This window comes from Drosophila sechellia, chromosome 3L (assembly GCF_004382195.2).
Source record: "Drosophila sechellia strain sech25 chromosome 3L, ASM438219v1, whole genome shotgun sequence".
Lineage (NCBI taxonomy): Eukaryota > Metazoa > Arthropoda > Insecta > Diptera > Drosophilidae > Drosophila > Drosophila sechellia.
This window is the reverse complement of record NC_045951.1, coordinates 7,985,139-8,009,683: the sequence shown is the minus strand read 5'-3', so window position 1 is coordinate 8,009,683 and position 24,545 is coordinate 7,985,139. Positions and strand designations below refer to the sequence as shown.

Genomic DNA, 24,545 nt, shown 5'->3' with positions numbered 1-24,545 from the left:
AGCCACTTTCGATTTGTTGAAAAACATCGATAGGTATCGCGAAAAAAAAATCAGCTGCTCTGCTTGTAGTTTTGCGATTTCATTGCAATTTTAATTTGCTTTACTGTTCAAAAAGAAATAAAGTGCAAAACATGCCAAACGAGAACGCAGAGGACCTTTCGGGTCAAGAGCTAAAGCAGAAGGCCAAGGAGGTGGCCGACGCATCGGAGGCAATGCTCGAGAAGGTTGTTGCCGGCTTAAATATCCAGGACACGGCATTGACGAATTCAGCAGGAAACGAGGATGCGGAGCAGCCTGATGGTGCCAAGAATGAGGCTTCAGTGTCTGCGAATGCAAGTAAGTTTTCGATACGCCAGTGAAAAGTCATTTAGAGGCTCCTCCTTCGGCTGAAAAAATGAGGTTAGGTTTTGTCGGGAACTACAGTCCAACCTCTCTAACTTAAACTTGCTGTGATATTGTACTAATGTACCTAAATGGCCTTCTTTCAATTTTCATTTTCTGTGCAATGACTCCAAGGATTAGTCCTAACGGAAAAATAAAGAACTCATGAATCATAAATACATATTTGATTTTGATAAAATACATAGATAATAGTAGTTTTTTTATTATGAATAAACTATATGTAACGTAAGATTTCAACCTTGTTGATTCCATTGATCGATGCTTGATTGAAATCCCAAAATTGAGAAAATTTGCTGTCATGGGAAACTAGCCCACTGTCGTGTTACCTTAAGCCTTTTTTGGGGCAGATTAGTCATTCCAGTTTAAACTAATCGAAAAATATTATACTACTATCCAATGCATCGTCGTTTCTTTCAGGCAAACAAGCCTTGCTACAAGCCGTTTCCGATGCTATGGCCAGCACCCGTCAGATGGCCAAGAAGTTTGCATTTTGGTCCACACAACCAGTCACCAAGCTGGACGAGCAGGTGACCACCAACGAATGCATTGAACCAAACAAGGAAATTAGTGAGATTAGAGCATTGCCATACACTCTGCCAGGCGGCTTCAAATGGGTAACACTAGACCTGAACGACGCCAATGATCTCAAGGAGCTGTACACGCTGCTCAACGAGAACTATGTGGAGGACGATGATGCCATGTTCCGTTTCGATTACCAGCCCGAGTTTCTCAAGTGGTCGCTGCAGCCACCTGGCTGGAAACGCGATTGGCATGTTGGCGTTCGTGTGGAGAAGTCCGGCAAACTGGTTGGCTTCATCTCAGCCATTCCCAGCAAGCTGAAGTCGTACGACAAGGTGCTAAAGGTTGTGGACATCAACTTCCTATGCGTCCACAAGAAGTTGCGCAGCAAACGAGTAGCTCCAGTCCTGATTCGGGAGATAACGCGTCGCGTCAATCTGACAGGGATATTCCAGGCGGCCTATACAGCTGGAGTTGTGTTGCCCACGCCGGTGGCCACCTGTCGCTATTGGCATCGATCGCTCAATCCCAAGAAGCTGGTAGACGTGCGTTTCTCGCATCTCGCACGCAACATGACCATGCAGCGGACAATGAAGCTGTACAAGCTGCCCGATCAGCCAAAGACAAAGGGCTACCGCCGGATCACGGCGAAGGACATGGACAAGGCCCACAAGCTTTTGGAGGACTACCTAAAGCGCTTTCAGCTGAGCCCGGTGTTCAGCAAGGAAGAGTTTCGTCATTGGTTTACGCCCAAAGAAGGTATTATCGATTGCTTCGTGGTTGCCGACGAAAAGGGCAACATCACTGATCTGACTAGCTACTACTGCCTGCCATCGTCCGTGATGCATCATCCGGTGCATAAGACCGTTCGTGCCGCATATTCGTTCTATAATGTGTCTACAAAGACCCCTTGGCTGGACCTTATGAACGATGCACTGATCTCGGCCCGGAATGTCCAGATGGACGTGTACAATGCCCTCGACCTCATGGAGAACAAGAAGTACTTTGCGCCGCTAAAGTTCGGCGCCGGGGATGGAAACCTGCAGTACTACCTCTACAATTGGCGCTGTCCATCGATGCAGCCGGAGGATATTGCCCTGATACTCATGTAGTCACCTCGTCACCTAAGCTCACATTCTCGCCCTGCCTTTCACAGCTCCCCTTCTCCGCTTTCTTCACCCTGCTGGAAGTGCCGTGCGGCTGCTTTGCTTGGCTCCTATTTACGTAGCAATTACCTGTAATCTTCAGTTATTCCAGCGAGGAAAGCCCTTTGCGAGCATACACCTAAATAGCATCATTGTGAAAATTGCATTTTGCAACGGCCAAGCTTCGATATTTTTTACTACAAGAACGAACACAAATTGTATAAAATGCGCAGCAATATCAATAAAAATGTAACGTTTACTTGGACCTTTATTGCCTATACTTGACATTAATTATTTTGTTGCTCCTAAGATGATGGAAAGATTTTATTATTTTCCAATATTCTTAATTTTTTTAAAGAAGATTACTGTATTTTTGCCCACTGTCCCAGCGTGTGATAGTCTGGCCACTCTGCCACATGGCCATTGGTCTGGCAAGGTCGGTGAAAAAGCGCGCGCTAAGCGAAAACAGCTGCACTTGTGTTGGTTTATTGGTTGGCGAAATCTGGTTCCAATGTTTGTTTCCTCATAATATTAACAATTAAAGACAGCCGCCGACATGGACGATTCTGTGTTCAAGCTGAAATACCAAAAGTACAAGTTGCGCGTCAAGGTGTGGGAGAGGGACTTCAAGAAGAAGAATGGCCGTGTTCCATCGAAGGTGAGATTGGGATGCGGATATGACAAGTATGCTAACTGGTTGACCTGTTGCAGTATGATATAAGGGACGCCAGTCAGGAGATTCGCGACTCATACAGAATGTACTACAAGCTGAAGACATCCTTTCTGGAAGAGACGCTGAACGATGTTCTCAGCGAAGATGGATACGATATTCTGGAGATGTCGCAGGCCAGTGATTTGGGTGTCAGCATGCTGGACCAGGACGTCAGCCCTTATGAAGGTCCCCAGCTACCGCTGGATATATCTGCGCTGGTGGGGCCACAGAGCTCTGGTAATCTGGAGGAAATTCCACAATCGGCGGAGGGCTCGTTCTCAAATCTCAACGACCTGCCCAATCGTCAAGTACTCACCAATCTGGTCAATCGCGATGAAAACCATGTCATTCGCAAGTTCGAGGCGGTGGAGGAGCTCCCAATCAACCAAAATGCCTGGGGCATGAATGTGAGTAAGAAGCCACCAGCTCCACCACAGCCAGTAGAGGCCTCCAAATCCACTCCGGTACTCGGAAAGCAACCTAAAGCGGGCGCTAGTCTTAAGCCCAGCTTGAGTGCCAAGTTATTCCAATCTTCGCGCGGATTTGCTAAACGGAACCCCCGAAAGCCGCTTTCACGTTCTGTCAGTACCTGTACTTCCACCACATCACTTAGCTCAGTTCCTACTGATCATCACGTGGAACTGGTTGACTTTGAGACCATACTCATACGCAAAGCGCAGGAGTACAAGGAGCAGCAGCAAGCCATAGCTAACAATCCAATGCTGGCCAATGAGCACAGCAAGGAAAGTATCAAAACAGTGGTGGATGACGGCTGGCTCCAACGGAATACAAAGGAAAACACTCTTGAGGAAGAATTGCCCTTTGCGGAAGCAAATAATAACAGTGGTCCGTCCAAGAAAACAAACTTTGGCCTGGCCAATCTTGATTTAAGTAAACTAAAACCCACTGTTAAGGAGGAACAAGTGTTGCAGGCCAAGCCCGAACAAATGGCAATCACACAGGAGCTGCAAACAGATATGAATTCTAACATGAACCAAAAACCATCTCATCTTAATCACACACCTTCTGCAACCAGCAAAGAATCAGCCGTTCCTAAAAATAAACCTCGACCTTTCGAGCAGGAAACCGATTCGGATTCCGACTCTGTTGTGGCTGAGAGTGAAGAAGAGCAGGAACCACAGGAGTATCGCCAACTATCAAAACGTCGTAAAATTGTTTCAACAGCATCAGGAGCAGTGGAAGTAGCCGCCCCAGTTGAAATTCCCAACATAGTCGAACCAGAAACAGAAACATTTGAGCGAGAGAACCCAGATTTCTCTGCCGATGAAGACCAGGACGCTACATATGTACCAGAAATTAAAAAGAATAATAAGGCAAAGCGTAAGCAAGCCGCCGGAAAACAAAAGACCGCTAGGCCTAAAGCGGAACCAAAACCGAAAGCTGAAAAGAAAGTCAGAGTCAAGGCCGAAAAGAAACCCAAGGCGGAGAAAAAGACCAGGAACTCTAAAAAAGCCATTGCTGTCGATCCGGCTCCTGATCCAGAAGAGGATGAGCACCAGCCTTTGAATCCAGAAGATCTGAAATACGTGTTGGCCTTGGAGGCGGGAGATATTACCTCTGTTCCCCGCATTAATGTCCAGGATCTAGAAGAAGCTGATGCTACCGCCCAGCGCTATATTAGAACCTTCTCCACTGGACCTAACCCAGGATCGTCGGAAGGATCCAACATTCGAGTGGATGAAAAGAGAGCCGCAGCACGAAAGAAGCTGGAGGAACGCATAGCAGCTGGTAAATTAAACGAGAACTTTGTGACCATAAACATTCAAAAGAAAAAATTCGTGCGGGGCAAAAAGTCCGTGAACTTCAGCAAGTACAAGAAGCAACAGTGGCGGCATAAGAAACGAGTGGCAGCCTTGAGTGGGCCGGACATGGATATGGGTGGCTGTGATGGCGGAGTGCTCACGTGCTTCCAGTGCGGCGGAGTCGGACATTTCGCTCAGCAGTGCAAGGTGAAGGGAGACAACTTGTTGCCACTTTCGGCACAGCTGGAAGAGGATCCCTCGCCGTTTCCCACGCTTGCCGAGGCTCAGGAAATGGCCAGTCAAGGAGCTGTGGTGGCACACAGTCGCAACATCTCACGGCTGCCCCAGGCGGCCAATGCAGCCATCCTGCAAGGCGATGAGTTGAATGAGTCAGAGGAAGATGACCAAGAAAGCAGCGGACATGAGGAGGGACAGCAGCATCCAGACCCGAATTGGTCTAGCGATGAAATGGACGTCGATTTCGAGGCCCTGGATGCGGCCGTCGCAGCTTCTCTAAGCCAGCCGGTCTCGCAAGAGAAAGCAGCTTCACCTATTAAGACATACGTCGGACACAAGATTCCGGAGGAGTTCCTCAAGCAGGCTGGACTGGACACCACCGCCTCTAGTTCGAATCGCAGCCAGCACGGTGGTGTGAAGCCCCTATACGATCTCCTTCCGGATGGCAGTGTCCAAGACACGACACCAGAGGTCCTGGAGGCACTCCATATGTTCGGACACACCAACTTCAGGAAAGGTCAGGATCGCGCCATCATGCGCACTCTCTCCGGACTATCATCGCTAGTTACACTTAGCACGGGCAGCGGCAAGTCTTTATGCTACCAATTGCCCGCCTATTTGTATAGCCGTAAAGTGGGAGCTATTACGTTAGTCATCTCGCCATTGGTGTCGCTTATGGAGGATCAGGTGACCGGCGTGCCGCACTTTCTGCGAGCTCATTGCCTGCACACCAATCAGACCGCGCCGCAGCGTATGAAAATTCAGCAGATGATTGCCAATGGGGAGATTGACATTCTTCTTGTCTCTCCGGAGGCGGTTGTCGCCGGGGAACGAGCCACAGGATTTGGTGCTATTCTTCGCCAGCTGCCGCCCATTGCATTCGCTTGTATTGATGAGGCGCATTGCGTGTCTCAGTGGAGTCACAACTTTCGACCCAGCTACCTAATGATTTGTAAGGTGCTCAGAAAGAATCTCGGTGTGCGCACAGTGCTCGGGCTAACAGCCACGGCAACTTTGCCAACACGAGTTAGCATCATAAATCACCTTGGCATACCGGATGGAGAACGTGGTGTTATTAGTGACATCCCACTGCCTGACAATCTAGTGCTGTCCGTCTCCAAGGATCAGAACCGAGATGCTGCGCTGCTCCAACTGCTCAATAGCGAACGGTAAGACTTGAACCACCAACTTTGAAACTTGAAGAAGACTTAAATATATTTTGATCATTCTAGCTTCGAGCCCTGCCAGTCCATCATTATCTATTGTACGCGTCGTGATGAGTGTGAACGAATCGCTGGGTTTATTAGAACGTGCGTGCAGGACCGCAGGGAGCCAACTCAGGATCAGACAAAGAAACGCAAACGTGTGAATTGGCAGGCGGAGCCCTATCACGCTGGAATGCCCGCTTCCAGGCGACGAACCGTTCAGAAGGCCTTCATGAGCAATGAGCTGCGCATTGTGGTGGCCACCATCGCCTTTGGTATGGGCATCAATAAGCCGGACATACGCGCGGTAATCCATTATAATATGCCAAGAAACTTTGAGAGCTATGTGCAGGAAATTGGTCGAGCAGGACGCGACGGGCTGCCTTCCCACTGTCACCTCTTCTTGGATGCAAAGGGTGGCGACCAGAGTGAACTGCGTCGGCATGTGTATTCTAACTCAATTGATCGGCATGTCATCCGTAAGCTGCTGCAAAAGATCTTCGTGCCATGTAGCTGTGACAAGGAGGCTTCCAAGAGGACAGCCCTCCCGGTTCCCCTTGAAGGTGATGGTCCCAGAGTGCATATGTGTCCGGGTCACGAGATTGGCTTCTCCGTGGAGAAAACCGTTGAGATGCTGGACATCCCGGCGGAGAACATATCCACGTTGCTCTGCTACATGGAGCTTGATCCCCGGTGGTGCATCAGTGTGCTCAGCTCAGCATATGTGATGGCTAAGGTAATCTCGTATGGTGGGCCCAAGTACTTGAAGTAAGTCCTGTAGACATGTGTATCGTGTATGTGTTCAATGCTATTGGTTTTCCCTTACACAGGCATGCTGCAAAGGAATGTCCACCATTGGCCATGGCTATTGCTTTGCAGATTAGGGATAAGACTTTCAAGGAGGACTCTAACATCATAGAATTTTCGGTCACAGATATTGCGGCAGGAATTGGCTGGAACAGTGGTGTGGTCAAGTACCAACTGAAGGATCTGGAGTGGGTAAAAGGTGAGATGGTAATCCGTTCAAAAAAGGATCCGTTTAATTATAAATTAATCTTTCGATAGTAAATGGGTATCCCAAGCGATCGCCCATCACGGTGAGCTTCTATGATTTGGGATTCCGCATCAAGGTGCCGGGCGACTTTACCGAACCAGAGATCGACAACGCTCTGGACACTCTCTATACCCGATCCGTGAAACAGGAGCGTACGCAGCTCATCCAGCTGCAATATGTGGCCCATGGATTGGCTGCTGTGGCCTACAGCTCTTGCGGCCAGTGCTGCAATGCGGATTTTCCGCAGGATCGGGGCGAGCAGCTAAAGGCTATCGTGCGCAACTACTTTGCCAATGACTACCCACAGGATCTGGAGCTGGAAATAGAGGTAATTGCTTGGCAACACACTTCAAATTCTTACTTTCATTGCTTTCCCCTCTGTCCATTAGCCAAGTAACGTGCCGGATGAGAACATCATAGACGACGTTCATGCCCTAATAAACATGTACCCGGACAATACATTTAGCGGACGAAATATTGCGCGCATCTTTCACGGCATCATGAGCCCGAATTATCCAGCTGTCATCTGGGGACGCTGCAAGTTCTGGCGCGCCCACGTCAAAGTGGATTTCAATCGCATCCTGCAACTGGCCAACATGGCTATTATCAAGAGGCGTACGTGACCGTGATATTCGAGTGAACCGCCACCAGGATTCTTTATTTATACGATGCCAGGGTTAACTGATTAATAGCTCCATGAATTTAAAAATATGTGATGCCATTCAATAATTCGTATAAGTCTGATAATACAAACATAAATTACAATATCTATATAAACAGTTTTTGTACTTAAGAGTGGAGAGAGGAATTTGTACGGGCAATTTAAATTTTTTAGTTTGGTTTTTAAACTCTCCAAATCTATGTGTGTCACTGGCTAATATATTTGCACCATACAATCCCACGCCAATGGAACAATAACAATTTATGATCATTTCATTGCCGAAAACAACAGAGCACTAAAATAAAGTAAACAAATGCCAAGCTCGTTTAGAGGCAAATTGAAGCTACGGCTTCAAATGAAACAGCTGAAATCAATTCGATCGGGCCCGTAAAGAAACAAACATCCGGCTGAGTCATTCCCAATAACATCACGAAATGGATAACTCCGGTCGAAGGTGTCATCTTCAAATCGGAGTCTAGCCAAAGGTCGTCCTTCCTCAGTTCACACGAACGCGAAGCGAACAACCCAACAAATGGGGGATCCAACAACAACCCAGGGCACAGACAACTGGAAACAGAGAAACATCATTGAAGTTGTCGGATCAGCGAAGCGTTTGATAAAGGTTTTTTATGACTTGGCCATTTTGTAAGGCCTTTGGCTTCTCGTGCCGATGTTGTTTATAATCATAAACGAGACTCGAGTACACAAAAGTCGACCCAATTACAACTGGTTTGTTCTGAGAGTGAGACCTCAACGTCATCATCCTCGCTCCATGATCATCCATATTGTGCAGATGGCCAGCGATGCCATCGAGCAGCTAGCTGACCTTGCCTCCAATTTTACTCCAATTTCGAGGCATAAAAGCGAAAATCAATTGAAATGGTAGCAGGCAAATACCACAAAGCAACCAACGAGATAGGAAATAATACAAAATAAAGGAAAAACTAAAAGCGTCGAGCAACTTGACTGGCCAGCTGATGCAACGGACAACATGACGTATGCTGAATATTAAGCAATTGCTGGCATTCCAAAGAAAATAACTTGAGGTGGGCTAGCTTTATGCACTTTGTATAATGATTATAAAATGTTGAAAACGACAAGAGTTTATGTTGAAGCATAGAAGATCTTTACATTGCTATCATATATCGAAACACTATTTCCCCTCGCTCACTAGCGAACTTTTTAGCACTTTGCTGACAATTTACGTACCTGCTTTAGGCCACATTCTGTTGGCCAAACGGCCAACCGTTCGATTGAGTTCAGCTACGGCTATGGCTAAAGGCTACCAGAGCTGACCCTGTTCGCACCTCGTTATGCATCCACTGGCATTTGGCCGTGCTCCTTCATAAGTACTCTAGTATCTGGGCAATGTGATCTCCTCTCGTTTTACTCATGCCATTTTCTGCATGAAATTTCCCCCAAAACGCTGTCTATCGGCATCATCATCATCATCCACTGTGAACTTTGCAATCCGATCAGGCTGGGTTCAGATGCTTTTGGCCTTCTAGACAGTTTCTTTTACGTTTTTGAATGGATCTTCCATTGGTTTCAATCATCTCCAACAGCATTTGCCAACGTTGTGGTAATTGGTTTTCCTATTTCAGCTTCTTTTCGCTTCGTTGCGAGCTGAATTTTGAGTATTTCTTGTCACTTTGCTGGTGAATAATTTTGATCAACATCAAATGGCAATTCAATCACTATTTCTTGGCATTCTCCTAGCTAATTTTTTTTTTTTTTTTTGATTGACTAATGGTAGTTGTAAATTATAATAGAACTGAAAAGCGCTGAAACTGATGGGCCAACTGGAGGAACCGACAGAAATGTCTGGGATTCCTAAAAATCATAAAGTGCAAATGGTTTTTTTTTTTAATTTATGACTGCAGTCACTCATCAAACGTTTATTCAACTTAATTTTCTTGTCCCTTTTTTTGTAATTCTCGACGATGACTAAGTTATGCTATATCTCATTTTCGAAATCTCATTTTTGGGACAAGAGCTACTAAGTGATTAATAAACGAATTACTAACTAATTTTTCATTAGTTTTTATTGGAACCTCTTTGTGACCTGGTTTCAATTTACCTATTTACCTATATCGCAATTTGCGAATTTGTCACTTGGGCAAACATCTGCAAATAAAGAGAAGCAAATTTATTAAAATCAAGTCACTTGATCGAATGACTGGCAAATAACTGGGAAAAATATCAATCAACATTGGGTAACTTAACTGCGGCCAAATGCACCCAACTCAATCGCAAAGTGACAAAACAATTTCGCAAAACAAAGTCAAATTCGCTTTTGACCCATATGCGGCAGATTCTGCACTCTGTTAAGCAAAACAATTCAATGGTTTGATTACAAAACCCATCGACAATTTGCCACAATTTGTGGTGGAGTGAAACCTTTTAGCTTTTAGCTTTTAGCTTTCGGCTTAGATGATGTATGGTATTTGGGTGTTTGGAGAGTGCCGCCTAGGAAGGAAGGGGTGGAGTTGCGCAAATCCGAGACAAAGACTGGCCTGGTGATGATGATAGATCATGGCGGAGCTCTTCTTTTAATTTTTTCTCTTTTTTTTTTGTAATTTTTCTGTGTATTTCGGCTTCTGGCGGATGTGGCATGTGCCATGTGGGATGTGGAATGGCTCCATAGGATGTTCTCCTCCGTTCGACTTGAAACTTGGACTGTTTAGCATATTCATTGTTGATTGCAGCGCCGCGATAATTATCATTCCTCCGACTTCTGCCGCTTCGGCGGCTGTTCTGCCTTTAATTACCTTCCTCTTCTGGCTCTGCATAATTGCATTGTTGTTGCCGAAATCGTCATTAGAATTTTTATTTGCACAATAATCAAGTCGGTCCAAAGTCATAAAAAAGGAGAACAACCCGAAACCGAACTGTATTGTTTTTGTGCAATGGCAGAGAATTCAGTTATTCTTTATTTTGTTTTTTTGGCGGGGAGCAGCGAACTCCAAACCAGAACAATGAGAACTTAATGCGTTTATCCAAATGTTTGCGGTCTGTTTGCCAGTATTTTTACATTGGTTGTTGGAAGGTGGGGGATGTTTCGTTACCGGCAGAGAATTGCAATTGACAAATGATGCTGGGGAGGAACGAGGTGATGAATGAACTGGCCGGGAGGATGCAGTCTTGCACAGCCTTGAACTAGTTGGCTAACTCGGATGAAGTTGGTTGATAGATGTGCCCCCTTTAAATGGGAATTATTTCCTAATAGCTGTGTATACCCTTTTTGGGCCTTTAGAATGTAATCCCATAAGTCAAAACCCTTGAATGACTTTAAAACTGCACAGAACTAAGCAGTAAATGGTTAATTTTCAATCACTGTTCACTAGGCATTAATGATTGCCCCCCAAAATTCAAAAATTGAGAGTACAGGTTTAATGTTCCATTGATTTAAGCCACAAGCAATAAACCACTTGTGGTTAAAACCCGATCAGTTAGAGGTCAGCCCCCGCTGACCCTGATGTAATGCCATCAAAAAGGTAATCCAATTCTCCGCACAAAAGATGACTCTTCGCAGGCGCATTAAAAAACATTTCTAAACTAATTTAATAAATTACCGCATTAGGCCCATTAAGGCTGACAAAAGAATGGAAACTGAAAAGCTACGAGAAAAATGCGTTTACTGTCATATCACAACATTCACGGAGACGGGAAGCCGACATTTATAAGGCACATAATTACTCGATCATTGTTTTCGTCATGTATTAAACAATTTTCAGATGAAGAAGCGTTACAGCCGCCGCTGATGATGATGACTACAATAGACCTTCGAATGGGTAAAAGTCAAGGTCGCCAGCTCGGCGTGTGAAATCATTGGAAATTAATTGTGGGTGCTAGGAAAACACTTCTGCTACGATCGATCTACTCACCCCCATCACCCGAAATTCAATTGGGAAACGAAACCTGCTTTTCAGCACGAGATGGAGAGATACGACTACCAACGCCTAATGATAATAAGATATTTTCAAGAAATCCATTGGACAACTCTTGCCCATTTTTAGTGGTCTGGTGCAGTGCAACTGGCGCTGATTAAGGGAATTTCTCACACAATCCAAGCGCCGAAACTCGCTCACAAAACCAAAAACTAAGCCACGAAAGACGTTTGGCAATGCCTGACGACTGCAAATGCCTTGCTTTTCTCGAAGGTGAACCAGAATGCAGCAGCCACCTCTCGGGGTCCCAGGTCTTGAGACTCCGTCGATGTCTCAGCAATTGAAGCGCACTGAATGAACCGGATTGCCACCGTGCACATCTTTTGAAAGTGAGCGGCTCGGCTCAGCGGCTGGGACGGCATCAATTCTAGAGCAAATGAATGTGTCTTGCTAACGGCAGCGATGGAAATTTATTGCAGCATTTTATTTTAATTAGTCTAATTTATGATAATTTTTCGCAAATCGAAATTGAATGCTGTGAGTTGACTGCAAAATAGGCCTGAATCTCTTGGGCAACATCCGCGTAAGATTAAAAGTTCTAGACAATGTTTAATTTATAAATGGTCAATTAACAAAAAGCGAGAGGTTTCTTGTCCTTTGATTTAAAGAATTTATCTTTCAATTATCTTTCTGTCAAAATTAAGCATGTTATTAATTTATCCCATCAATGCCAATCGAGTTCGTTGCCTAAGTCTTTCGTTTATCGGACGCTAATGAACGAACATTTCGCACTAAGCGCGACAATTAAATGGAGTCGCTGTGGAGTTGGCCAAGTGGCATCACAAATAAGCCGAAATTTGCACTAATTTTTCGCAGCTTTGCGACAGAGCCAAGCAAACATCAACAAACCGCGAAAGCAAAACAAAAGCCGACCGCGCTTTTTTGTGTATGGTGTCCAATAAAAAAATCCCCCGCACTCATGAATGAGAGAATAACTGCGATTTGAAGAGCCGACCAGCCGAGCGAGGCATCAATAGACACGATGATTTAGTTTTTCCAGCCTCGTCTCTATGGCGATGATGTTGCTCTTTGGTAACTCCACCGATGACGAGGTGGATTTAGCCGCTGGCTGCCTCGCTCATCTGCAGAGAGCCCAACGAGCCAGCGCTCTGCTCTTGAGTATAAAACTAAAATTGATGCGAATTTTTTTACAACTTTTGCATCAACTTCAAACGCGGCAACACGTGCAGAGCCCCAGCGCTTGCTCCTCCGTTCGAAACGAAGTGAGTCTCCGATTCTATAAGATACGATCCGATACGATACGGCTCCATCGGATCTGTAATAAATTGCGGCGTGTGTTTTATTAGCGTGGCAAAGTGCGTGGCATTCAAATGGTGCTGAGAGTTGAGCAATCAATTAAGCAAATTAGTTCCCAACGGCGCAGTGAACATTAAGCAAACGAGAATACATCCTTAAGAACGGATAAACATTATAGCTATTGTAGTTGAAAGGATAAGGAACTTTAATTGAAAAGGAAGTGCTACTACATACTTAATCATAAAAAAAAACTATTTAGGAAATGGCATTCAAATAAAGTGTTCATAGATCTAGAAACCTTCATAGGAAGTTTATATAACGATTGCACTTTGAATATCACATCTAGTGGATTACGGACTTAGTACTCTTTTAACGAAAGATCTATGTTGAAGACTAAAATGTTCCGTAAATGTTAGATACTTGTTAATTATAATTTAACATAAAAAAAAATACAAAACCTTAAGTTTTACTACATTTTTAACAATGCCAAAAGGTGAAGAGATTGAAAAGACAGCCACTCTGTGTTAATCTATATAAAAGGTGTACTGAAATAACCAAATTACGACGAACAATATGTTAAACAAGAATCTAACGCAATATCGTTAGCCCCGACTTAAATGACTCGAGTTATTATCAATTAAGATCCATTAGAAGCACACAATCCGCGGGCACAAAAAGTGAATGCAACCGGCAGCAGCTGCAACATCGCCGTCAGCAATACTCGATTGTCCATTAGCCATTGCGGTTGCCTCCTCTCGGCTGACTATAGTAAACATTTGGATATAAAATCTAATTATATGCCGCATAAACCAAGAAGGAGAAGATGTTTCCTTTCTAAAATTCCGTTAAAAATTATGCTGCGCGCAGAAAATTAATATCAACAACCCACTCGACTCGTTTTCTTTCGATTTTCGTTTTGTATCTTTTAGATAGGAAAAAAATCACATTTAAATTACGGATTACGGATAACCAAAAATAAACATTAAAACAACACACAGAAAGCAACAGACATCATGGCAGCCACAACAACAGCAGCGAACAAATCACCGCAGCAGCATCTTCAGTGGAGCGCCTGCATTATGATAGTCGTGTTCGGACTGTTTTCTATGTTGGCCGGGAACTGTGTCAATGGGGTAAGTGGAGTCGTCTTCATCCCGATCCCAAAATCTGAAATCCGAAAGAGCGAAACGCCACTAAGCCCCTTTTGCCTTTTGAATCGTTTTTATGGTCCGCAATCATGGAAAATAGCAATTTTTCCATGGGCCTTTTATGAGCTTCGGAAATGGCTTATTGAATAATTTGGCCAACATTGAATTGACAACTTCATTGGCCGCGTCTGTTCCCATTTGTCCGCATCGTTGCTGTATCAACATGAGCAACTGCAGCACACAAAAAAGTGTCATCTGAGATAATTTCCTACATTCATTCCGAGTAAAAAGATTGCGCACACCATTTGTCTCTTGTTTGATAGGGATCTTAACCAGCAACAACAACGGCACGCCAGCAACAACAAACTCCCACGCAAAGTTGCAGCCACGGCAACAGCAGCAACAACGACAACAACAGCAACACTAGCAACGCCAGCAACAATTACAATTGTTGCCTCTTAAAAAAAACAGTCCAAACAAGCGCTTGCGGTCCCCTTTCACCCTTCTGGCCATCTTCTTTTCATGCAGCATGCCATTTTGCAAGAAGAGGCCAAAAAGAGCCAGAAGAAGCTGCAGAAGATTCGGGGCGGCCAAGGGGGGAAGGAGGGCTAACACACGATGCAGACAACCTGTCTGCCAAAGTGTTAGACAACTTCTCACGTCTTAGCCAGAAACACACAGAGAAAAGTGAACCCAAAGCTGCCTGAAAACAGGGGACGCCTCTTTCTAAAAAGGTGTCGTCATGAGTTTTTGCTTCCCTAATTTAAATACACTCACTAAGAGACTAAGAAGAGAAGCTTAAGTAATTAATATTATCTTCTGTTAGATCTACTATTAAGCAATTAAAAAGTTTTTAGCACTAATATTTATTTATTCCTTTAAATAGTTGAAATAGCAAATGCATTATAGTTAGTTAGCTATACGAGTAAAAAGGGGAAACAACATTCGCTTTCCACCATTTGAGGCATTCTCCGCTGTGTTACATTATCAATTAGCCTTGGTGGCCCCTCAGCCGCGCGCTCGTCAAGCAGAAATAAAAGGAAAATGCAGGGAAAATTAACCATTTTCCGGCTGTAACTGCCGTGGCCCATCTCGGCTGGCTTAGCGGGTTGGTATTTAAAGGAAAATGGTCTGGTCTCTGGCCAAAGGTTGAGAGTGGAGGGAAATAATTGATGGTGTGCGGGGCTCTGGTCGAGAGTGGCATCTTGTCCGCTTTTTGGGTTAGTAAGGCAATGGGCGGTCCATATAGTTTGTTGTTTAAGTCTTTTGTTGCCGCTGGAAATGCTAAAAGCCCCTGGAAAGTTATTAGCGTGAAAATTGCAAGTGATTGAGAAAAGTTAAGAGGAAAAACGAGGCTGCTCGAATTTGCAATGCAATCGAAATGGAAGGTGCATCCTGGTTGCAATTGCACTCTGGAAAATAAGTGTTTGCTTGTTCAATAATGTTTGTGTTGATGTAAACATTTCTAAAGAAGATAGCAAAAATGGTAAAGACTTCATTTGGTATTTTGTAACCAGCTGACTGCAAATATAAAATCAATTACTTTTAAGTTGAAAACTATGCACATAAAGCAATAACTTTTTCGCCTTTAAACTCCATAAGATCCTTGATTAAGATGTTTGCGAATTGGCCCTAAAGTCCCAATCTTTTCCCATGAAGAAACCCCCTGCTGCTCGGGCATTTTCCCACCCCATCAATGTGCTGCACATTGCCAATCACTTTGCCCTGTCCCAACGTATTCAATTAGCATAAACTCAGCATTAACCCAAATAGACGCCAACGGCGGCAACTTTAACCCCCTGAAAAGGGAGAGAGATTTATTCGAGCGTAACAGCGGCAACAATGGGATAAGAAATCGAGGCAAGATCAAGATAGACAGCCAGCGAAGATGCAACACACTGGCGCTCAAATGAGGCTGGAACCAATGGATGTTTGGCCCAGATGGATGGTTCCCCAGTGAGCTCGACACAAAAGAATCACATCCACATCTCTTCCAGCTTCTATACGCGGTGTGTGTTGTGATCCGTGTTGGAGCCGCCGGGGTTTTATTGTTTTATTTTGCTCTTTTCGGCATTTCATGGTTTCGTACGCATGAGATTGACAGTCGGTTGTCACATGGCGGCCCCCCTCTGTTTGCGCCCCCAATTACTTGCAACTGTTGCAAGTGCACAATTTTCAACACTCGCTGGTTCTTTTGTTGGTTTTTTCGACAGCCTTTTTTTCGGCTATTGCATTTGCATTTTAAATTTCTGTTTGTGTGGCAATTGTTTCAAATTGTAATTTGTTATTGTTTAGAGTTCATTTTGTTGCTGCGCTTGGGCAATGTTCGCCAGCCACATGTGCCACCACCACCCACCCATGCTGCCACCCACAATTGAAGGTCGCTGCGCTGCCTGCGCTGAGATAATTCACACGGGCGATCTACAAAGTCATAATTAAATACGATATCTGGTGTGCGAGGGAATTACTTTTAACAGCATTATTATTTAATTCAATTTACTGCATTTTAAGTGTTTCGAAATGCGGCTAAAGGTGGGAAGAGTCCCACTCGTAACCTAATTACAATGTTAATATTTATTTATGAAAAATGCCTTAATAATTCATCTCATTTTCACCTTTGTTAGCAAATCGATGGCTACACAGCTGGTGAGGATTACCCCGCCTATGACGCCGTGCCAAAGGGTCTGGCCTTCAATTGCCAGGGTCGCCAGCCGGGCTACTATGCGGACACAGAGACGCGTTGTCAGGTGAGTTCGAATAAGACTCAGAAAATTGGTGAAATGATATATAAACCATATGGAATTCATCATAGGTCTGGCACTGGTGCCTCCACTCCGGCCATCAGTACTCCTTCCTCTGCCCAAATGGAACCGTATTCAACCAGGCCGTCAGGGTCTGCGACTGGTGGTCGAATGTGAACTGCGAGGGATCGGAGCAACTCTACCAGAACAACGACGAACTGTATCGCATCCCAGAGCGCCAGCAGCAGCTGAATGATGTATGATATGAGGCCGATGATGAGTATAAGATTGGGACAGCAAACGGAACCAGACAGCGCGGCGGAAGACAGCGGCAATTTCAAAAGCAACAGCAACAGCAGCAGCAGAAACAGCAGCAACATCAAGCACTCAACAGCAACACGGCAATCGGCGGGATAAACAGCAGCAATAGAATCGTAGATAGCAGCAACTACAGTAAAATGACCAAAAATAGCTTTAGAGGTAGCATGAGATTTACCACACCAAGTACCAATCCCCAATCGTCATACTCATCATCACAGCAGCAGCAGCAACAACAGCAACAACAACAACAGAAGCAACATCAGAAGCAACATAATTCTAGTAGAAATAGCGAAAGAAAATCAAAGCCTAGTAGCGTTAACCATAGAGATAGGGATAGCAACCAAACTAGATCTAGGAACCGCACTCATAATACCCCTCAATCCGGCAAGAAGAACAACAGCAACAGCAACAGCTCGCGAGGCAAACAGAGATATAATACGAATAAGTTCGAAAACGATGCGGAGCTCAAGGATTACAAGAGCAAGATCAAGAACAAATACAATATCGATTATGATCATTCTTTGGATGAAGAATATGAAATAATCGAGGCCATCGAATGAGTGAAAATAGCTTTATACTCGTTGTTCTTGATGTTGTTGTCACAAAAATGCGACCCCAAATTGGCGCCCTACCACGCCAATGTTTTGAATGTTACCCAAAATGTACCCGTTGTAAATATGTTAAAGTATGAACACATTCCCTTCATTGTTAAATATACGCATACCCCCTTCCATTTAAATTTGTAAAGAAAAGTATTGCTTGTGATGTGCACAAAGGCAAAAATAAATCTTAAAAAGTAACGGATTTTTTGTTCACTGGGTCTGTATCAAGTTTGAAGACTTTATGTAAAGCAGTTCAGAAGAAGTAAAAAGCGGTTAGCTTTTGAAAGCGAGCGTTCAAGATTTTGAATTTGAAAAAAATCGTTGAAAACAAATACATTTATTACTTCAATAAAACCAACCATAAAACAGTACAAAGGTATTGTAAAAAATTATTTTCACTGTCTTCCGAGAATAAGCTGTTCTCTTAAAAACTAAAACATTTTAAATCCGCTTCTGGATGCAGTTCGGTTAAGAAGTGAAATCCATTAAAATTTAAAAAATTATTTACATAGAAATAAATGAATTATACGATTTAAATTTATTTTGTTACAACATTGTAAGGTATATTTAAATATTTTCGAATTTAATTCCAACGCGTATCTTCATCTTCATGCTTCATTCATAGGCTGATCTGCATAACAACTTTTTCGGACACTTGCACTAAGCTTTTGGTCATCTGGGTTCAGATTTTAAAGCTTTCGATCCCGATTACAAAGGCAATTTTCAGAGTAACCTCATCGTTCTGATCGGCATCGGTTGTTTGTTTACTTTCTGCGGTATGTATATATTTTAAACACACACAGGGCTATATTTAATTTAAAATTTATGTTTCCTTATTTTCAGAGGACTACATAGTATAGGACATATCAACATGATATCTTATATGCTGGCTATAGATATGATTCTATATTTTACGCTCTTGTCCGATTTTCCTCTATGGGCTTTCTTGCTTTTTAAGTTGGTGTTTATCAATCGACCGCTGGAGAGGATTGCGGTTGTTTTGTTGAATGCCGCAGCCAAGTGGTATATATATCCGTACTTGAAGGAATGGATTGACCAAGAGGAAGCGAAATTGAACTCGGAATAACGCTAATGTTATTTATGAACTAAATTTAAAATAAAACTGATATGCTACTTAATAAAGAAGATATTAGAGATAATTGTTCCACAACAAGTTTATCATTGGGAAAATTTGTTCAGAGTAAAAAACGTAAAACACAAATAAACAGCATTAAAAACTGCTGACTAAGATCAAGAGGAAATGCTATGAGAAGCAAAAAATACTGCATTAAAGAGCTTTAAGACACAAATGTTGTTCGCTACAACATTTGTTCCATGGAGCTTTTAACTGCTTTAATTTAGTTCGTTAAAGTAAAAAAAACTAGCGGTCAATCAAGAAACATAAAAATATTTTACAAATGGCAACTTGTACATGTTATGTTTAAATTTATTTATTCAAATGAAGCATTCAAGCTTCAAATGAAAGCTTTCTGCGATCTCGCTTGTGAATGCATAGTTGTCTCACTCGCACACGAAATCTTGACAGCAATCAGCTGGCGAACATATGGTATATAGCTTTCGATCCGACTAAAAAGAAGCTTGAAAATTGTAAAAATATATTTCTATGTGCTACGTCCGTTTGTGTTTTATATTGTTTACTGACCTGATAAGACGATAATACGCCGCAATGGATGAATAATGTGGTGAGTTTGGAGTCGCCACAAATGATCTTTTGATAAAGGCCTTGTCTGGCATCCAACCACAATGGGAGTACAAACAGCAGCAAATTGGGGAAATGTACACAAACGCGGCCTAAACGACTGGTGAATGTTCACTTTTTTTCGTTCAAATGGGAAAAGGAAGCAGACAATAGTTAGTCGACATAACTAGTTAGCTAATCGCCCTTCACCGGATTAGCATTCCCATCAAGGGTTTTATAGGAAATGTGGGTGTTGGGATCATTATAGATCATCTAAGATTAGTGAGTAGGCTTTATAGGGTAAGAAGTTAAATATAACAGTTAACATTTCATATTCGAAATGGTTTTTTGAGTGTTTGTATATCCATAAATGGTAATAATAATTATTAATTCCATTTATATGATTTTTTTCTGATAAGCACTAATACTATGCTTACTAAGATAATTTTTTTCGTTCGAATAATGCAACAATTTTTTAAAAACCAAAGGTGTTGAAGACTTTATTAATGGATAGCGTTTTGCAACACCCCCTGCCGAATTTAAATAAGTGTAAAAAGCGAGTTTGTGTGCCACAACGGGGTATTGAGACTTCATTTCCGCGTACAGAGAGGCGAAATAATATCGCGGTAATTATATATGGTCTATATATGTATTTATGTACACATAGTACACCTACGCAATGCCAGTTGTTCGTGCATAAGAAATAGGCCGCTTCCAACTGATGCGGAAATAACGCGTCTGCAGGCAAATGAAACGCAATTTAAAAAGCCCAAATCCAAATCAAAACCCAATCCAAGACGAAACGAAACTGAAAAGCCAAATTAAAAGTCTATTTCAATTTCAGTCATTAACCGAAAGAGGGACAAAGTGTGACACCAATTTTCGTGCGCGCCTCGCTTTGCTGGGAATTATAAATCACAAAATGTTACTTTTCTTGACCATTCACCCACATTTGTTTTTCCCAACATTTCGGTTCACGTTTTTTAATGGGCTAGCCACAAAAAAAAAAAAAAAAAACTAAAAAAAAGAAGGCAACGATGAACTGGTAACTGGAGTCAAGTTAACACCATTTTCATTATGCAAGTGGCTTAAACAATATTTGACTTTTCATGTTTTTTCTTTGTTACGGTTTGCTGGAAGTGTCCACTAATTAATATGCAACTAAATAATTTACAATGTGACGCGAATTTTATGCAAAACATACGAAGGCGGAGCAAAACAAGAAATTATTTAATTAACTCGACTTCACGGTGTTGAAATTGTCTTCAATAAATTGCGCAAATTAAATTCATTTACCAGAGGGGATGCTGTATTTAAGTAAGTAAAGTTTAATGCTCTTTAAAAAATTCGATTGTATTAAAACACGGAAAATCATTAAAATGGCATATACAAAAAATGTTTTTTTTAATTAGATTGCAGCTGTAAAGATTTTAAAAACGTACATTATTCATAGATAGTACCACACTTTATTGGTAAATGAAATGAGGCACTTTTAAAAATTAAAAAAATTAACGATGCACTGATTTATGTATGTTACTTTTAAAGGGCATTCTCGAGTGACCAGTGTCCGAAAAAAGGCAGCGTACACAATTCGCAAATGTCAGAAGGTCTTTCAAGGTGTCTGGGTCTGATCTTGAAAAACCGGTAGATCCACCGCCTCAGATCCAACTCATCGTCTGCGTCGGATGTGAAGATGTTTGAGGCTTCTGCGAAATCTTCTTGCCCATTTTGGAGACGAATCTTCTCGAGACTCCGCTTATGCTGATGCGGCAGTTCAACTTGGGCATGTGCCAATCTGCTGGACAGATCGAAATCCTTCCCAGAAACGAAGGCTATCCACTCTGTATGCCATATTTGCAACTGGTTTTCATTTTTTGCCCAATGCAGTATGCGTTTTTTTCCTGTCTTATAAATATGTTGCGTCTTTTTCGCATGCGTTTTGAAATTAATGCAAAACATTTCGTGGCGGCTCGTTTTCCCAGTGCTCCAGCTGCGAGACATCTTTGGAACGGGTCTCCAAGTTGAAGTTGATTTGTGTGCTTAGTATAATTGCTGCGATTATCGAGTTGCCGAAGAGGAGACTTCGACTGCTCCTCCGGCTCCGCCGCCTCCGCCGATTCCCTCGCCCCCACTGCGTTTTTGAACATCTCGTCTTGGCTAAGGTTAAGTCGGTTTGCGTTAAGCGATTGTCAAGTGTATTCAAATCCAAAAGATGCAATCTCCGGCCAGTTTTGACTTGGCTCTGTCTCGAAATTGTCGATCTGCCCGCTGACGAATGGCAGCTGGCAGGGGCGTAGTTCCCCCAAAAAAGGGGTCACTTTACTATACTAATGATCATTTGATTGCCAATTGACAGATGAAGTGGTGGCCATTTATAGCATTTAGGTTTATAAGTTTCAAAACATGGTCAATTAGGGTTTAAGTGGCTGCCATTTTTGAGCGATCTTTGAACTGTCTAAAATTAATCTCTCAGTCATATAAGGTACGATAATTCGTTCATTACCAGGGCCAAAAAGCAGGTGAAGTGAATTGAACTTGATTATTTCAAAATTTTGATTGATTTCTTTTTATGAGGCCAACGATATACCAAACATTTTTAATATGCTTATTTTAGGACGGGCACATCGAATTGATTTTTTAATGATAAAATTGGTAATAGTTTTTTCTCAGAAAAATAAACATTTTTATTTACTATAATAATTTTCATACCTTGATGTAATAGTTTTTTTTATGAACTCGACTACCTGTTCTTTTATTCTGTCTCTCCATTATAATTTATAGTTTATTACAACATCTCTGCACCAAAAGCCCAAGGTTTAGCCTGACAAATTCGATCTGGTTTCCCAGCCAACACATTTACCTACCGCCATCTAAATATTCAATCTAGCCAAAAAATCATTTTCCATGCTAATTAAGTAATCCGACCTGCCCCAAGCATGAAATCTCCATAAGATCCCATGCCGATCACACCTAGTGCTCCCATTTTCGGACCACTTTTTCGCAATCCAATTTGTTTACCTTTCGTTCGGCTTTGTGTGTGTATCAAATTAATTTCCAATTAAATTAAAACGAAATTTGTATTTACAGAAAGCGATTTTAGAGGGTCCGAGACAACGGCGAAGAAAGGAGAAAGAAAGGCCGACAGCTGCGATAATACCCGATGCCCCAAAACAAATTAGCATAATCAAGGCGCCTGCCCAATGGCTGACCACTGAGAGATACATTGGGAGATCTATCGAGAAAAACACGCACTTTTGTGCCGCGATCATTAACGCGATCAAATGCAAATGAGGCGACATCAGTCAAACGGCCGAAAGCGAAATGTGCATCAGCATCATCAGCTCGATAAGTTTGGACTAGCGATTGCATAATAGAGCCAACATCAAACCACAAACGACCTCATTTCGGAAATCGCAAAACCCCGAAACACGCCGAAGATAGACGCAAAGTTTTGCATGACGTATACGCAACGTGGGCCGCAATCATGGATCTAATGGAGCTTCTGCATCAGCTGTTCCTCCACATACTCCACATTTTTAAGATCTACGTCAAGTTTGCACTGATCACGCTGGTCATCTACTTCCTGGCCGAGTGGTACATACTGCGATATGGAGCAGAATTGGAGGCCGAACTGGACGCCCATCTGGTTGAAGGTGCCGAACTGAGGGAGGAATCCCCCGAGCGACCCGAATCGAATAGCACGCTGAGCAAGGTGTTTCGCTTCGTGGTGAACTTTTTCATCCTGTAAGCGACTGGATTGAAGCCACTTGTCAAGGTCAATCGCGGAGCTGACTGAGCAGCGGAATCGGTTGCTTTTTCGCGGAATTGCAATTCAATTCAGGCAGCCACAACTCAAGGCTCCCGTCAAGAGAATGTAAAATCGAACCAGTTGCATTTAACAAAAGAAAATACAAAACTAAAATAAAAACAAAAAAACAGCTGCAGAGTAAACACAATCTTTATATGTAATAAACAATAACAGTAAGGAGCTGTAAAAAAACAAGTTGAACTGCTTTTTTTTAACCAAGTCATGCACAATAAGGTATCAAATTCGTTCATTACATTCGATTCTGTTGGGCAAGCAAATAAGAATGACTCAAACTGGCTTTTGGGGTTGGGTTTTCATGAATTGGGGCTAATTACAAACAGAACCGCCGCAAGAAATTGCCACAATACATTGCCATTGCAGAAGTGGCACTTAAGGAAGTGCCATAAAAACTGAAATTTTAATGGCCCTTTTAAAGAATTCTTCAGAGTGCTTATATATGTGAAAGATTCATAATTGAGGAGTTGCTCCTTGAAACTAAAAAACAAAGCAGGAGCGTTGAAGTTAACGTCTTAATGTAAGACTTTTTCCTTAATGTCTGTTTATTTATTTTAATTGCCTGTTTATATTCACTGCTGGATTTTTATTGCTCTCTGAATTATCATTGCAAATTTCCAGACATGTTAAGCACCATTTCTGGAAATGGATTATAATGCAGAACTAACAAGCAACAAAGTTAACCAAAGTTCAATAATATATTGTCATGTTTTAATCGTAAAAAAGCTTCTGGAATTTCAATAATATTTAAAACTTAGTAAAATAAAGGAAGCGTTTTCGATCTACGAATTTGTTAGTTAATAGTTTATAGTTATCGCGGACCACCCCTTCCGAACAAGTGTAATTTTCACGAAATGGAAATGTTATCAGATACATCTAAGATACCTGGCAATTGTGGGCTATGGATCTATTGATCGATGGCCTGTTGTTGGTGGCTTGCCGACCAGTTAAGTAGTAGTTACAACACGCTAGTGAGTGCTACCTGCAACAAATGTGGAATACCGGTTCAACAAACCGTTCGACCCACACAACTCAACACATATAAACTGCCGGGCGACACGGTGCTCCCATTCTCACACAGATATAGGGACACGCACACAGATACAGATACTTTGAACTAGCTGTAACTAGCTGTGAGATGTGAGCCACAAGGCACACGCCGCTGGCGATAAAGCACTCGACAATTCCGCGTGCTACAGATACACTTACCGATACAGATACATTTTGAGATACAGATACTTACTTAGCCTGGCTGTATTCCAATTTGAATAGCCAGGCGGGCCAAGTGGAGTTCAGTTCGCTTGAG

The 24,545-nt window shown here is 42.6% G+C and overlaps 5 protein-coding genes across 6 annotated transcripts; all 5 read left to right on the top strand.

The window, feature by feature from the left end:
* The first annotated feature begins 27 nt into the window (after window positions 1-27).
* On the top strand, window positions 28-2,331 carry LOC6604827 (glycylpeptide N-tetradecanoyltransferase). Its single transcript, XM_002029636.2, has 2 exons — window positions 28-336; window positions 820-2,331. The coding sequence occupies exons 1-2, from the start codon at window positions 132-134 to the stop codon at window positions 2,031-2,033; spliced, it is 1,419 nt and encodes a 472-aa protein (XP_002029672.1). The 5' UTR covers window positions 28-131; the 3' UTR covers window positions 2,034-2,331.
* Window positions 2,332-2,521: 190 nt separating this feature from the next.
* LOC116801092 (ATP-dependent DNA helicase Q4) lies at window positions 2,522-7,804 on the top strand. The gene is made up of 6 exons (XM_032718683.1): window positions 2,522-2,724; window positions 2,778-5,947; window positions 6,011-6,751; window positions 6,814-6,989; window positions 7,049-7,365; window positions 7,427-7,804. The coding sequence occupies exons 1-6, from the start codon at window positions 2,623-2,625 to the stop codon at window positions 7,658-7,660; spliced, it is 4,740 nt and encodes a 1,579-aa protein (XP_032574574.1). The 5' UTR covers window positions 2,522-2,622; the 3' UTR covers window positions 7,661-7,804.
* A 5,049-nt stretch (window positions 7,805-12,853) lies between these two features.
* LOC6604826 (probable basic-leucine zipper transcription factor O) lies at window positions 12,854-17,915 on the top strand. Its single transcript, XM_032719353.1, is given in 4 exon segments — window positions 12,854-12,871; window positions 13,904-14,038; window positions 16,678-16,800; window positions 16,866-17,915. Coding segments are annotated over 3 exon segments (1,053 nt in total). The 5' UTR covers window positions 12,854-12,871; window positions 13,904-13,918; the 3' UTR covers window positions 17,676-17,915.
* A 506-nt stretch (window positions 17,916-18,421) lies between these two features.
* Window positions 18,422-18,877, top strand: LOC116801141. The gene is made up of 2 exons (XM_032718948.1): window positions 18,422-18,493; window positions 18,561-18,877. Exon 2 carries the CDS (start codon window positions 18,589-18,591, stop codon window positions 18,802-18,804), a length of 216 nt encoding a protein of 71 aa, XP_032574839.1. The 5' UTR covers window positions 18,422-18,493; window positions 18,561-18,588; the 3' UTR covers window positions 18,805-18,877.
* A 412-nt stretch (window positions 18,878-19,289) lies between these two features.
* Window positions 19,290-23,419, top strand: LOC6604825. Of its 2 annotated transcripts, none has more exons than XM_032718946.1 (2): window positions 19,290-19,420; window positions 22,504-23,419. In XM_032718946.1, the coding sequence occupies exon 2, from the start codon at window positions 22,901-22,903 to the stop codon at window positions 23,162-23,164; it is 264 nt and encodes an 87-aa protein (XP_032574837.1). In that variant the 5' UTR covers window positions 19,290-19,420; window positions 22,504-22,900; the 3' UTR covers window positions 23,165-23,419. The 2 variants fall into 2 exon arrangements, with proteins under 2 accessions (XP_032574837.1, XP_032574838.1); XM_032718947.1 differs by lacking the exon at window positions 19,290-19,420 and adding an exon at window positions 20,630-20,733.
* The last annotated feature ends 1,126 nt before the right edge of the window (window positions 23,420-24,545 follow it).

What these genes read in the sequence shown, in the direction of transcription:
- LOC6604827 (XM_002029636.2), top strand. Translation starts at nt 132, where the DNA reads ATGCCAAACGAGAACGCAGAGGACCTTTCGGGTCAAGAGCTAAAGCAG. An exon ending in TTCAGTGTCTGCGAATGCAA is followed by an intron (nt 337 to 819) that starts GTAAGTTTTCGA and finishes CGTTTCTTTCAG; the next exon opens with GCAAACAAGCCTTGCTACAA.
- LOC116801092 (XM_032718683.1), top strand. Translation starts at nt 2,623, where the DNA reads ATGGACGATTCTGTGTTCAAGCTGAAATACCAAAAGTACAAGTTGCGC. An exon ending in GGTGGGCCCAAGTACTTGAA is followed by an intron (nt 6,752 to 6,813) that starts GTAAGTCCTGTA and finishes TCCCTTACACAG; the next exon opens with GCATGCTGCAAAGGAATGTC. An exon ending in GGATCTGGAGTGGGTAAAAG is followed by an intron (nt 6,990 to 7,048) that starts GTGAGATGGTAA and finishes ATCTTTCGATAG; the next exon opens with TAAATGGGTATCCCAAGCGA.
- LOC116801141 (XM_032718948.1), top strand. Translation starts at nt 18,589, where the DNA reads ATGATATCTTATATGCTGGCTATAGATATGATTCTATATTTTACGCTC.
- LOC6604825 (XM_032718946.1), top strand. Translation starts at nt 22,901, where the DNA reads ATGGATCTAATGGAGCTTCTGCATCAGCTGTTCCTCCACATACTCCAC.